Below are 11360 nucleotides of genomic sequence, written 5' to 3'. Positions count from 1 at the left end.
CAGGTGCACTCTGATCTGGAGGAACCGGGTTTGATTCCCCACTCTGCCGACTGAGCTGTGGAGGCTTCTCTGGGGAATTCAGCTTAGCCTGTGCACTCCCACACATGCCAGCTGGGTGACCTTGGGCTAGTCACAGTTCTCCCAGCCCCACCCACCTCGCAGGGTGTTTGTTATGAGGGGGGAAGGGAAAGGCGTTTGTAAGCTCCTTTGAGTCTCCTACAGGAGAGAGAGGGGGGAAATAAATCCAACTCTTCTTGGCTGAGAACAGTGGAACAACTTTACATAAGAACAAGCCAGCTGGATCAGACCAGAGTCCATCGAGTCCAGCTCTCTGCTACTCGCAGTGGCCCACCAGGAGTCTTTGGGAGCTCACATGCAGGATGTGAAAGCAATGGCCTTCTGCGGCTGTTGCTCCCGATCACCTGGTCTGTTAAGGCATTTGCAATCTCCAAACTTTCCATCCAATCTCCAAACTTTCCATCACCTGGTCTGTTAAGGCATTTGCAATCTCCAAACTTTCCATCCAATCTCCAAACTTTCCATCACCTGGTCTGTTAAGGCACTTGCAATCTCCAAACTTTCCATTCAAGTAGCAAAGATGAAATCACGAGCATCAACAACGGTGAAAACTGGGCAGGCTTAGCTGAAGATAAGCTAACGGCTCGCTCTGACTCAACAGGTTATAAAATTTCCAGCTGATCTTTTTGGTGCCGTATTCATGGCACCTGGGCCTTTTGATCTGCTCTGTGGGCTAGAAATACTACCCGTCCATGAAAAATTTGGGTCCAGCGGCACCTTTTAAGACCGACAAAATTATATTCTCGGTATAAACTTTTGTGGGCATGCACACTCCTTCAGATATACGCATGCACACAAAAGCTTGTATCAAAAATACAACCCCCCCCATACATATGCCTTTATTGGCATCAAAAAATATAATCCATTATAACAACTAAAAGGAGACACAGTTGATTAACATAAACAATAATATAAAATAGAGTAGAAAGCAAAATTAAATACATATACTATATATGCTACAATACCTGGATTAACACTTGTTCCTGACAAGGCAAAGGTTTATAGCACCCTGCAGGAAACTAGTAATCTTCTCACACAGACCTACGGAAGGGCTATTTAATAAAAAGGACGCCAAGGCTCCAACAGAGGAATTCGGCTCTCAGGGCAAGAATGGGAGTTAAGAACTTAGCCTGAATCTCAGCTTAGAAGGAGCAGAAGAATAAAATAGGTTGCACTGTTTCAATAGTGCCTGAATCACAAGGGCAGAACCTTTCTGCACCTGGTACTTGCTGGAATCTTCCAGAGAATTGGGCGGATGGCATAGCATCGAAGTGAGCAAGAATGTAAGCTCTGCCCCGCCTCAGATTTTGTAAGAGGGAAAGATATTCAGCTGTATGGCTTGGTGTGATTGGGATTCCCAGACTCAAAGGGAAGCGTGTCTTAGAGGCAGCACAAATAAGGTTCTGATTACAGTGGTGGGATCCAAAAATTGTAGTAACAGGTTCCCATAGTGGTGGGATTCAAACTGTGGCGTAGCGCCAATGGTGCTGGGTGGGGCACAATGGAAGTGAGGCATTCCTGGAAATGGCGTTGCTGGTGCATTGCAGAGGCGGGGGAGCTGTGGCAAGGCCTTGGCAGCTGCATGTGCGTTCCTTGGGCAGGAGCGAGATGCAAACATGTCGCGGAGGCTGCCACGCCGCCCGTTGCACCTCCTGCCTAGACTTGCTTCTGGTTCTGCAGCGGCTACTGCTGAGAGGGAGGAGAGGCAACTAAAGGCAAAAAATCCAGTGGCAAAAATCACCCATTAGCAACCCCTCTCGGCACACACAAATAATGAGTAACCTACTCTCAGGAACCTGTGAGAACCTGCTGGATCCCACCTCTGGTTCTGAACCTCAATTTCAATATATCAAAAATAGAACTTCATTGGTCTTAAAAGTGCCACTGGACTTTTCCTTTCTGCTGTTTCAGACCAACACGAGTACCCACTTCAATCTGTCTGTCCGTGCTGACTCTAAGATGGTAGCGGACTTGGGTTGCCGCAGGATTTCAGCTGGAAACATCTGTTAAAAATGAACTTGTGCCGTTTCCATGGAGTTAGTCCTCTTCATTTCGGCTTTGTTATTTCGATCATCTCTGTGCACTTGTTCTTTTTAGACATATTTTTGCACAATTTTAATAATTCGCTTTAATTATATCTTGTGGCATTTTGTCTTTTTAAAATGTAATTTTATTAAGACTTTAAAAAGTTACAAACACAAAAGAAAAAAAAAAGACCCCAGAAAATACATTTTTAACTAACAGGTCTCTCGGTTTCGCCTGCACTGAGTACTGACACACAAAGATATTACTACTTGCTCTTTACTAACTTAGGTAAAATTACTTATTGCTATTACAGACAAGCTTCACACTTTTTCTACTAAATCTTATGTTCTGATGATCATCTGTGACACAAATTCACAAGTCATCAACTCAAAAGTGGCGTTTTATCTTCAGGCAGCTTCAAGCCAAATTCCAGTACCCAGACCTACATGCCTACTATGCTGCAAATGGTCTACTTTGCAGGGATGACTTTCCTGACTTTGATCCCAGGAAGGCTGGAAGCTTGCCCCTTTGCTTCCGGCTGTGTGGGTAGTGAAAAAGGGCTGGTGGCAGCCACCAAGACTGGGGCCTCATACCCTAGCACCGTGGTGGCGAACCTTTGGCACTCCAGATGTTATGGACTACAATTACCACCAGTCCCTGCCAGCATGGCCAATTACAGGCATTTGGCGAAGGAGCTGATGAATTATGATCCATAACTGGAGTCTCAGAGTCCATCCCTACCTAACATTAAGCATTTTTTTGTAGGTTACTGGGCTACATTCTGAGAATCTCCTGCACTAGGGTCTGTTGACAACTGTCCTTTACTACTGTTTCAGAGTGTGCTTTTTTGCCACCAAGAGACAGCTGACTTATGGCAACCCATTGTGGGGTTATAAGGCAAGGGACATGCAGAGGTGGTTTGCCATTGCTGCCTTCTGCACCACGATCCGAGTATTCCTTGGAGGTCTCCCATCCAAACACTAGCCAGGGTCACGGCTGGGTGCGTGAGACTGGCCCCAGGTCACCCGGCAAACTTTCAGCGTCCTAGTCCAACACCTTAACCATGACACCACGCTGGCTCTCAGAGTGACCTTGGCCCGGTCACAGTTCTCTCAGCCCGGGCAGAGGCAGGCTACGGCAAATTACCTCCGGCCTTGAAAACCCTACAGAAGCCACAATAAGTCAGCTGTGGTTTGACGGCACGTGGACAGACATTAACACCTGCGCGCACATATTTTGTCAATGTGTCCTTGCGGTTACCATGAAGTGACTCACAAATTTAAACAAGTGAATTTAAAGAGGAACGGCTGCGCCTTTAGCGCCACGTTACTCAAGAGTTTGCACACACCCTTCGCCACTGAGGAAAATGCTACGGCCGACCCTTTAAATTTGTTCACCTGGAAACGGGAGCAAACAGTGACGTGGCCAGGTGTGTGGGTACCTGGTTAGACAGGGAGAACCAAGAGCTACTGGAAGACTTCCCTACATTGAGAGAGGGGGCAGAAATGAGATTCAACACAGATAAGCGGAAATTAGGGTGCGGATTGCGCCGCGGAGGGTGACCCTGCCTGCTTGCTTCCTGTGCGAGTCCCTTTGGCCAGCTGGGGCTGGTGCCTTTGGCAATCCTGGCAAGGAAGCGAGGTCTCCAGCCAGCCTCTTGTGGCCACCATCCTCCTGCCACGTGACTACTGAGAGCAAGACAAAGACCCACGACGTCAGGTCGTTATTGGGAGAAAAATAACATTTATTTACAAGTAGAAACATTTTTATTATTTAAAATGACACATTCTGATTGCTAAACTCTCTACAAAGGCGAGTATTAGAAGGCTGCTAGTGGGGGCCACCCTCCGGCAGTGTCCCTCCCCAAGGGGCCCACTTGGGGAATATTTTTCACATCGCCCTCTTTTGTGGCAGCCGGCAAGGGAGCCAACTCGGCTCGGAATCTCCTATGGCTTGGCAGGGGACGAGATCCGTCTGGAATCGGTGCTTTGGTCTCCTCGGCTGCTGCCTCTGGCTCCTCTTTCCCCCAGCTTTTTACGGAAACAAACAGGCAGCCCGACGCGAGAAGGCAGGGGAGGCAGCTGCAGACTAGCACGACAGCGGACGACTCCCTGCAGGGAGGGGGCCGTGGTCTTCCCAGGAGCTGTGGCGCTGAATGCCATGTGCCACCAGGGGCAGCAAGAGGCCTTGGCTCTGGCCCTGAGCCTGCCCATGCCCTCAAGGCGAGGGTGAGCTCCCCTGCGGACATGCCCTCTCTTTCCGCGGGCGCCCCTGCCCCATCCAGGAGGGACACTGCGGCGAACTCTCCACCTCCCCCCACTCACACACCTGTGCCTACAGAGTACAATACAAAGCAACACAGCTAAGTAGAGCCTGCAGAGTCGAGGAAAGGGGGTTCGCCCAGGCTGGTTCTCTCTTGCCTGTGGGATGAGGAGGTCTTTGGGGGCAGCGGCTGCCACACGACCTTCCAAGCTGCTGCAGGAAGATGGACCTCTTTGCTTGCCGTCCCGGATCTCCGATGATGCTGACCGGTCCCAGGGAAGCTTGAAACCCGGCAGCTGTAAGACCGGGAGGCTTAGTTTTCCCCAAAGCCACCCGAAGGACATCTGCTGGAGCCTTGGCCAGAAAGCTGCCATCCTCCGGGGGTTCCTGGATGTCCCGAGCCAGCTCTCACTCCCGCGGGTGGTGGGGGGAGGGCATGTCTGGGAAGAGAGCGCTGCATGGCTGGAGCTGCAACCTTGCCAAATTACAAAGGGAGGAGGCGGGGGTGAGGTGCTTGGTGGAGGTAGAGTCTCCCCACTTCACAGAAGCGCTAGAAAAGTCCAGCGGCGAGTGGGTTCAACTGCTAAGACCTTCCTCACCCCAGGAAGGTGTTATTATTGTTTGAGGGGTGGAGGGAAGAGTCTGTTTCACCGGTGTTTGAGGAGCTCTGCCGAGGGAGCAGCATCAGCAGCTGGCAAAAGCCGCCCTCCCTCCCCCCATTGACCCTGCTGCCCTGCTCCACCTGCGCACTTAAGCGGGGAAGAGGGTGCAGAATTTCCCCTCCAGACAGCAAGGTGGAGTCTGGAATGACTGTAGAAGCCGTCCCGTTTTAAACAGAGCGGGGTGGCCCAGGCAGGGGCCGGCGTCTGCAGGAGGGAGCTGTCCGGGTCCCTCCAGCCTCGCCAGAGCATGAAGGGAGAGCGGCCCGCTGGTGAGGAGTGAGGGAGGGGGAGGCTTCTGGGGACGGCTGGGGGGGCAGCGACACCCGGCTCCCTCCCCTCAGGGAGAACGTGGGACAGGAGGGCCTTTTCAGCCGGGGAAGATGGAGTTAGAATTTTGAACTCTTGTGTGACTTGGAGTTCGCCTGCGGGAACAAGAGAACTCAGTCAGAGAACACCGCGCTGGGCATCCGCAATGGCTCCCGCAAGACACGCACCTGCACCCACGGAGACGCGTCCCAGCCCAGGCTTAGCCCAGTGCACAATAACCCAGCCCCGGTGCCCAGGGGAGCCCAACCTCTCTCTCCCACTTAACCCAGCCTCTCTGGTGCCCTACACCCACCTCTTAGGACAGCCCCCGTGTTTTAGCCCCTGCAGTAGGTGGGGCCACCTACGCTTCAAGCCCACATGGCCCAGAGACATCCAACTCCACCCCTCCCGTTACCTTTGTAGCAAAACCCACCCATACCCCAGCCTCTGGCTTGAAAAAGAGGACCAAGGGCAGCTGCTTTAGGAGCAAGAAAGGAGCCTTACCTGCTGGATCAGGACTGAGTCCATCCTAGTCCCCGTGCTTCTGCTGCACCATGGGGCCCACCAGGGGCCTTTGGGAGCTCATGTGCAGGAGGTGAAAGCAAGGGCCTTCTGCGGCTGTTGCTCCCGAGCACCTGGACTTTGCACCCAATCCAGACACAGTCCCACCTTTCCTTCTCAGGGCCAGGAGAGGCCGGCAGCAGTGATGCTCTGCGGTGGGTGGGATGGGGGAGGGGCAGCTCCAAGCACCCTCCGTGCCCCGCCCTGCCGCAGAGACGGGCCCGTTGCCTGCCACAGAGGCCCATGAAGAGCAAGTGCTGCTTCGCGCAACGTGTGATTGGTGTTTGGAATATGCTGCCACAGGAGGTGGTGATGGCCACTAACCTGGATAGCTTTCAAAGGGGCTTGGACAGATTTATGGAGGAGAAGTCGATTTATGGCTACCAATCTTGATCCTCCCTGGATCACAGGGGTTGCAAATGCCTTAACAGTCCAGGTGCTCAGGGCAGCCCAGCCTTGAGAGGAGCCACTGCTTTGCACCTCCTGCCTGCTGAGGCTTCCAAAGGCTTCCCTGGTGAAGCCACTAAGTAGCAATGAAAAACTGAACTAGATGAACTCTGGCTCTGATCCAACTTTAACTGTTCTTATGTTCTCCCACCCAGTGTCTGTGCCTGAACCCAGAAGCCGTGCACACCAAAACAGGCGGGCAGAAGAGGGGGAAAGAGCTCAGAAGGGGGGCCTTGTTTTGTCAGCCCCCTTCTAAGTAAGAAGGTGCATACAAGCCTGCTCGGAGTGGGCAGGGCCACACCTGCCTTCTGCAGAAGCCCCAGAGACCTGCTGAAGCAAAGGAACAGGGCCTCAGGCCCAGCCAAGGGAGAGCCCGGCTGACTGCGGGACACAGAACCAGCTCCAGCTGGCTGGAAACTGTGTGCCAAAGGCCCCCCCGTGATGGAAAGCTGCTTTTCTTCCATCAGGCTTACAAAGAATGCCTGAGGTAGCACCCCACCTTTGTTGTTCACTGGCTGCACAACTGAGAACCGATGCGGTGCTTCTTTGAGGTATCCCCAGATCCACCGTGGCGTAGCGGTGAAGAGCAGGTACACTCTAATCTGGAGAACAGGGTTTGATTCCCCACTCTGTCACTTGAGCTGTGGAGGCTTGTCTGGGGGACTAAATTAGCTTGTGCACTCCAATACACGCCAGCTGGGTGACCTTGGGCTAGTCACAGTTCTTCGGAGCTCTCTCAGCCCACACACACCTCACAGGGTTGTTTTGTCGCATTAAGAGAGGGAAGGAGACTATAAGCCCCTATTGCTAGGTCTCACTTGCAGGAGAGGGGGATGGGGCCAAACTCCTCTTCTTCTCCCTTGCCTGACTGGTACATTCAAAGCAGGGCAGCTTCTGCCCGCAGGGGTCCCCCCTCGGCCCCTCTTCTCACCTTGCCCTTGGGAGACACAGCTGTCCTGGGGGACCTCCGGCTGCTGCCCCGGGGGGAATTTTTAGGCGTCACTTTCCGGTTGGCCCCGAGGCATGAGGCCTGTTTTCCCAACTGCAGTGTTGGGGATGCTGAGCATGGCCGACTGGCTCCTCCTCGGTCTGTGGGCAAGAAAGGAGGAAGTCTGTTCCTGGGCCTCAGCACCTTGCCTCCAGCCCCACCCCCCAGGCCCAGAAACAGGACAGCAGGATGAGAGGAGAGCCCACGGAAGAGCTGCATTCTGTTGCAAAACACACACACGAATCCCAGAAAGACCCAGCTACAGAGACCGGATGCAGCTCTAGTGGCCAGCCCTACATGCCGCCGAGGACCGTGGTGGTGAACCTTTGGCACTCCAGATGTGTTATGGACCACTGAAAGATTCCCATCAGCCCCTACCAGCATGGCCCAGATGTTACAGGACTACAATTCCCATCCAGCCCCTGCCAGCATGGCCCAGATGTTCACTGGGACTACAATCCCCATGGCCCTGCTGTGGCAGCCAGATGCCTACGGACTACAATCCCCATGGCCCCTCCCGGCCTGTAGCCCAAGACCTGTTACGGACTAATCCCCAGCCGGCCCCTGCAGCCATGGCCCAGATATTCACCGGACCCCCAATCCCCATCGGCCCCTGCCAGCATGGCCAGATGTTACGGACTACAATCCCCATCGGCCCCTGCCAGCATGGCCAGATGTTACGGACTACAATCCCCATCGGCCCCTGCCAGCATGGCCAGATGTTACGGACTACAATCCCCATCAGCCTACTGCATGCTGGTGGCCATGCTGACGCGGCCATTGATAAGAATTGTGAATCCACTGTATCCTGGAGTGCAAAAGGATTGCCACCACTAGCCCTAGGACAGTGATGAGTGAATAACTTTTGAGACCGAGGGTGCCCAAATTGCAATTCCAAAGCCACCTATTTACCGCCATAGAAGTGCCAACCGAGCGAGATTTAGCTTAAAATACTGAGATTTTAGTTTAGAAAAAACAGTGGGCTCAGAGGCGTGCATTACTCGGAAGCTTCGTGGTAGTTGGTGGCTTTGCTTTGAAGCAACCGTGCAACTCTTCCAATGGGTGAATCACAACCCTAGGAGGGTTTACTCTGAAGCAAGCCCCATTGCCAGCAACCGAGCTTACTCCCAGGTAAAGGACTGCACTTCAGTTCTTCGTATGAAAATCAGTGGGGTTTAACAGCACTTAACAGGGTTACCTACACTGCTTCCCCAAACCTAGGTCTTAGGTTTAATCCTAATAATCAAGCTCAGCGACTCAGGCTACCCTAGATGTGTGTGTGTGTGTGGGGGGGGACACACACTCTGTTTTCACGTGCCCAGAGAGAGGGCTCTGAGTGCCACCTGTGGCACCCGTGCCATAGGTTCGCCACCACTGGCCTAGTAGGTGGAGGCCCCGACAGCTTCTTTCAGCACAAGGCGGACTTCCAATGGAACCAGCTGTGCCCAGGACAAGCCACCCACTGACCGATGGCCCCCCTCTGTGCTGCGCGCCACATTCGGCAACGTGCGGCTCTTCACCGCCGGCCTCTTGCCAAGCCACCTCTCGTGGCCACACTGCTCCCGTTTCAAAGGCGAAGACGAGCGAGGCCCAGAGGGAAATGCCCGCCTGGCGACCCAGCGTGGAATTGAAGGCTGAGCAGGGATTTGAATCCCGTCTAAATCTGTGCACCATTAACTGAGCGGCTGGGGCAATCCCACGCCAGGCTTTCTTGTGGGAAACAGTAGATGTTACAAGATGGAAGGGGCCCGAAGATATGTGGTGGTTGACCCCTGAACTGATCGTGGACATCTGAGGGCCCCATCCTCCCGACCTCCCATCCATGAGGACTAGAAGTCTGCTTTGCAGGATGCTGCCTGGGGCATAGCTCCTCTCCCCCCCCCCCACCCCCGCAACAAGAAATGGGAAGTGGAGGAGCAAAAGGGGAGAAATGGCCCAAAGAGAAACACACTCACACACCTCCTTTCTGCACCAGAGCACAGTGGAACCTGGAGGGCTGCATTTCACAGCCGGCTCCTTTCTCCCCCCCTGCTTGTCAAAAGAGCAGCTGATCCTTGCCCGGTCCGCTCACCTGTTTGTCAGCTGCCCGGGCTGCCCCCTTCTTCCCTCCCGCGAGGGAGCTGCGCTTCAGCTCCTCGTTCCGCTGCTTGGGGGTCTGGGGCCGTGGGAAACAGCTGGCAGATTTCTTGGACTGCAGCAGGGTGAGAGAGAAGAGATTTCACACTGGTTGGCACCTGGCAGCCAGGGGAAGCATGCACAACTCATGAAAACACGGAGGGACTGCCCTGCCCCGCCCCTCCTGCCAGGCAGCTGAAGAGGCCAGAAGGAAGAGAACCCACAAAGATTCCCTACAAAGATTCTTTCTACTCTGGAGGATCCCTCCAAGATGTCCTAGCTATAACCTTACTCTTCTTCAATAACAAACATTTTACTCTCCCGGCTCCACCCAAACCACCAGAGGTGAAAGTCTCAAGGTCAGGAGGAGCAGCCCCCCCATGAAGACTCCCACTGGAAGAGGGGGTCCCCACTCCTCCAGGATAATTCCTCCCACTGACCTAAGGGCTGGTTATACTTCTAGTACAGTGGTGGCGAACCTTTGGCACTCCAGATGTTATGGACTACAATTCCCATCAGCCCCTGCCAGCATGGCCAATTGACATGTACTGGCAGGAGACTGCCCAGTGGGAGAGTATCAATCCCTTAACATCTGAGTCTCAAGTCCCTCCCTGCAAATAATCTAGTAAATCACAGAGTTGGAAGAGACCCCAGGGGCCATCAAGCCCAACCCCCTGCCATGCAAGAACCACAATCAAAGCACTCCTGACAGATGGCTACCCAGCATCTCTTAAAAAAAACCTCCCAAGAAGGAGACTCCACCATGCTCCGATGTAGTGCATTCCGCTGTCCAACAGCCCTGATGGTCAGATGCTTAGGTGGATTCTCTTATCCTCCACCTTGAACACATTCCTCCTGGAGCGGCAGAAAACAAGCTTGCTCCCTCGCGACGCCGACATCCCTTCAAATGTCTAAACAGGGCTACCATGTTCACCTCTTAACCTTAAATGGGACAGGGGGAATCCAGCGCTGGAATATTCCAGGCAAGCTGACCAAAAGGAGCTTTGCCCCTCGAATGCTTTCCACCCTAAAATTTTTGCAGGTGCACTGTCGAAGGCTTTCACGGCCGGAATCACTGGGGTGCTGTGTGGTTTCCGGGCTGTACGGCCGTGTTCTAGCAGCATTCTCTCCTGACGTTTCGCCTGCATCTGTGGCTCTAGCATCTTGTAAGAGGATCTGATAGGTAGGAATGGAGAAACGAAGTTGGAGTATATACTGTAACAACGTTACTCCCAGGCTACAGACTTCTTTGTGACTCACATACCAGGCTACTCTATTCAGAGGGCCTCACCTTTTGACCTCACAGTATATATACTCCACTTGCTTTCCATTACTACTATCAGATCCTCTGAAGATGCCAGCCACAGATGCGGAATGGCGTCAACGAAAAAACTATTCTGAGCTAACGACAAATACAATCGAGCTCCACAACTACCAATTCCCCAGAGTGCTTCTGGACTCGAATCCAGCTCTTCTACTGCAGACCAAAACAGCTACCCCCTGAAGCCAGCTCCAAGTAAGTTGCAGCTACTCTTCAGGTAAAATATATATATATTACGCTCACCTCTCCTCCATCCCCAGTTTCTTCTCACCGGGTCTCCCACTCACTATTGTCCATCTCACAGAAAAGGGCGTGGCAGCCCACAACCAGGAACGGGCTCCTGCTGATTCAAGCCAACCGTTCCCCTTCCCCCCCCCCCCCCCGGCTCCCTGTATCCCTGAAGTAGCCCCCTTTGGCCAGGCGACCTGCTGCCGGACTGCTCACCTCTGGGGTCCCCAGCCCCTGCGGGGGCTCATTCGAGGAGCGCTTCCTTTGTTGCCGAGTGGCCACCCCTCCAGCCAACCAGGCGGCACTAAGTGTGCTGCGGCGGGTAGTGGGGCCCTCCGCGATCTGAGAGGGCAGCATGCTGGCACGC

General features: G+C 53.7%; 2 protein-coding genes across 2 annotated transcripts in view; both read right to left on the bottom strand.

The window, feature by feature from the left end:
* Positions 1 to 3826: 3826 nt before the first annotated feature.
* On the bottom strand, positions 3827 to 4739 carry LOC125430604. Its single transcript, XM_048492616.1, has 2 exons — positions 4216 to 4739; positions 3827 to 4075 (listed from the first exon to the last, which is right to left on the bottom strand). Exons 1-2 carry the CDS (start codon positions 4737 to 4739, stop codon positions 3994 to 3996), a joined length of 606 nt encoding a protein of 201 aa, XP_048348573.1. The 3' UTR covers positions 3827 to 3993.
* NUMA1 (nuclear mitotic apparatus protein 1) overlaps positions 3827 to 11360 on the bottom strand; it is a 94157-nt gene continuing 86623 nt past the window's right edge. Inside the window, 4 exon segments of the mRNA XM_048493973.1 lie at positions 3827 to 5449; positions 7273 to 7430; positions 9401 to 9520; positions 11210 to 11360. The exon segment at positions 11210 to 11360 is cut by the window's right edge and continues 15 nt beyond it. Of these exon segments, the coding sequence (XP_048349930.1) occupies positions 7341 to 7430; positions 9401 to 9520; positions 11210 to 11360 (361 nt within the window). The 3' untranslated portion in view covers positions 3827 to 5449; positions 7273 to 7340.

Source organism: Sphaerodactylus townsendi, linkage group LG04 (assembly GCF_021028975.2).
Source record: "Sphaerodactylus townsendi isolate TG3544 linkage group LG04, MPM_Stown_v2.3, whole genome shotgun sequence".
Taxonomy (NCBI): domain Eukaryota; kingdom Metazoa; phylum Chordata; class Lepidosauria; order Squamata; family Sphaerodactylidae; genus Sphaerodactylus; species Sphaerodactylus townsendi.
The sequence above is the reverse complement of the archived record's forward strand: the minus strand, read 5'-3'. Positions and strand labels throughout refer to the sequence as shown.

What these genes read in the sequence shown, in the direction of transcription:
- LOC125430604 (XM_048492616.1), bottom strand. Translation starts at nt 4,739, where the DNA reads ATGGCAGCTTTCTGGCCAAGGCTCCAGCAGATGTCCTTCGGGTGGCTT. An exon ending in ACCACGGCCCCCTCCCTGCA is followed by an intron (nt 4,076 to 4,215) that starts GGGAGTCGTCCG and finishes CCGATTCCAGAC; the next exon opens with GGATCTCGTCCCCTGCCAAG.